Below are 2,764 nucleotides of genomic sequence, written 5' to 3'. Positions count from 1 at the left end.
GCTAAGTAAAGCTTTATCAGACTGGTAGCTGTGTAGACATCCGACAGTTAGCTGCTTGTCTATATTTCCGCACCGGGACAGAAGACAATGATGAAATGAATCTGCATCACATAAACTACTGATGACACACTAAAATAGTGCTATTTTTTTTGCAGTTCTTGATCTGGGCAAGAATTTTAGCACTAGAAGCATAGTATCGTAATTATAAGACATCATTTGTTCTACTCAGTAATAGATCACACATTATTCCATAGATCACAGCACGTGTAATTTATTTAGTTCTAGTTATACTGACAAAACAACTATTCTCTTTCATCCCTCACCGAGCACTTGTCAGATATTTGGATTTGCCCCCACATCAATGTTGATGTATTGAATGATGACACAAACTAAGAGAATTCTTGTTTGTTAATTATTCCTGCTTTGAAGATTCTCTACATTAAACAATTATCTGAAGACGGGGAAAACGTGAGATTTGATCTCTTGAATAGCTTCAAAGATGGGCTTATAAATTCAAGAAACAAATTATATCTTTGCTAAGGAATTGGAAGTATAGCTTGAACTGATTCAGGGTCTCCGTACCATTTAATTTAGTTTGCTGGGTGCTTAGCATCTTGTTGTAATCCGAGCTCCATAACTTTGTGTATTTTCATTTACTTAAACTTCTAGAGAGATTATGAGGCGAACGAGCCCAAGTGCTGGTGTGAATAGAGGCCCCTGGACACCTGCTGAAGATCTTCTTTTGAAAAACCAGATACAAACTAACGGAGAAAGACACTGGAACTCTATTGCTGATAAAGCAGGTAGGACATACTTTTAAAGATATATCTTAAGCAGCCGCTGTATTATGTTTTTCATTTTTGTAGGAAGAAAACTGCTAAAAGCTATTTAATTTCATAAGTGGCTAAACTAGGCAGCACAGGGCGTAGAGGGATTGCTCATAGCTTATAGAAGTCGATTCAAGCACACAGCTCCCAGTGGTTTAAATTATTTTTTGCAATTTGTAGTACTTTAGGATAATTATAGTTTCATATAGCTAGCTTTTAAATAACTGTTCACTTCGTTCTGTGTGTAGGTTTACAACGAAGTGGAAAGAGTTGCAGGTTGAGGTGGATGAACTACCTACGCCCTAGTGTCAAAAGAGGTAGTATATCAGCTGATGAAGAAGAACTCATTATCAGACTTCATAAATTGTTGGGGAATCGGTATGAGTTTTTGATTCGTTTACTTGGTCAGTCGAGTCTTAAATATCATACATTACGGAAAAAAAATTAAGTTTGGAAAAAATAAGTCAATTTTGATTATTTATTTAACACTTTTAATCTTAAAATCAAACCTTAATGTGTCATGTTTCTTTTTCTATGATGCACAGGTGGTCTTTGATTGCGGGCAGAATGCCTGGGCGAACAGATAATGAAATAAAGAACTATTGGAATACACATCTGAGCAAGAAAGTCGATGGAAAAGGTCCCAAATGCACCAACCAAAGAAACAAACATCATGTTGGTGCAGCAACACAATTACAGCTCTCGTCTGATCAGAAGGAACAAGAGTGCATTGAACAAGAAAAGGAAAGGGCAAACGTGGATAGTGTTATATCCACAAATGAGCTCATGGGTTCAGCACAGTCCGAAGACTATTCTGTATGCATTCTCAAAGATCAGACCAGTTTTTCATATGGAGAAATTGAGAGCTTTCTTTGGGACACAGATTGTGACATACAATGGAATATTTCTCCCAACCGGGAAAGTGAGAATTATAAACAGCATAATGGATATGAGGAATTTCTAGAACAAGAAGCTTCAACCAGTATGGACAAAATAACAGATATAGCCAACGATGCCAACATATGTCATGTTGATTCTCTTCCAAATTCATCTTCGTTATTTTCAGGATTGATCTTCTCACCTAATTTTTACTGCTCTTCACCAGATATATTATTTAATATGATGTCAAATGGAGCAGTGTTTCCATTTGCCGCAGAAGGGATTTGAGGCAGTTTCTCCTGTGAAGCAGAAATATCTGTTATGTTCTTTTGAACAGTAAAATATTTGGCCAGTTGATGAAGCGTGAACCTTGCAATCTATGAGCTTGTGCCACTAGAGGAATTTGAAGATTTGGTCTTGTTTCGGAGAATCGCTTTTTGTATGAGCAGTTTGGATAATATATGGACCCTTGTTACAAACTTATGTACTCATTCACTTCTACAAAATTTTATTGCTGTGTTTCATTTTTAAGGTTTTAAAGCTGCTCAACTTATTCGTTCAATGTATATAAAACTATATTATGAATGTATAAACCGTTTGATTGATAAGTCTTCTAATTAATCAGAGTGACATTCATTATGACTGGAATATCGGGTAAAGATGGCACTTAGAATTTTGATTGTTATATTATTTAAATGAAAATTAGATTAAATGAGAAAAAGCTGTGAGAAAAAGGTGAATGAAGAAAGAAACAATCTATTAATATATGATATTAACAGTTTATTCATTGGTGTATATATTTCTTTAAGATTGTTACTTGTGATTCATCTTTGAAGAGCATAAGTATTTTTCATAAGACTAATTTAGTGTTGGGTGATGCGACTCGCTCCCCTGTCCACAGGTGGTTAATTATGTGGTGTTCCATGTTCACTAACAGTCATGGCTTTTGGTGCAACGGCAAATGGGCTCTACAATTGGTATCAGAGCCTGGTTTTGGCCTGGTCATGGGTTCAAATCTCCCCGGTGCCTTCCCGACCTGCGTAAGCACTTGGTATGCG

The 2,764-nt window shown here is 36.2% G+C and overlaps 1 protein-coding gene across 1 annotated transcript; it reads left to right on the top strand.

The window, feature by feature from the left end:
- Window positions 1-215: 215 nt before the first annotated feature.
- On the top strand, window positions 216-2,345 carry LOC149579894 (transcription factor WER-like). The gene is made up of 3 exons (XM_089787734.1): window positions 216-803; window positions 1,076-1,205; window positions 1,373-2,345. Exons 1-3 carry the CDS (start codon window positions 677-679, stop codon window positions 1,992-1,994), a joined length of 879 nt encoding a protein of 292 aa, XP_089643860.1. The 5' UTR covers window positions 216-676; the 3' UTR covers window positions 1,995-2,345.
- The last annotated feature ends 419 nt before the right edge of the window (window positions 2,346-2,764 follow it).

Source organism: Cupressus sempervirens, chromosome 1, assembly GCF_028749045.1.
Source record: "Cupressus sempervirens isolate cs-2001-9-10 chromosome 1, ASM2874904v1, whole genome shotgun sequence".
In the NCBI taxonomy this organism is placed as follows: domain Eukaryota; kingdom Viridiplantae; phylum Streptophyta; class Pinopsida; order Cupressales; family Cupressaceae; genus Cupressus; species Cupressus sempervirens.
Note: the sequence above shows the minus strand (reverse complement) of the source record. Positions and strands in the feature narration are given on the sequence as shown.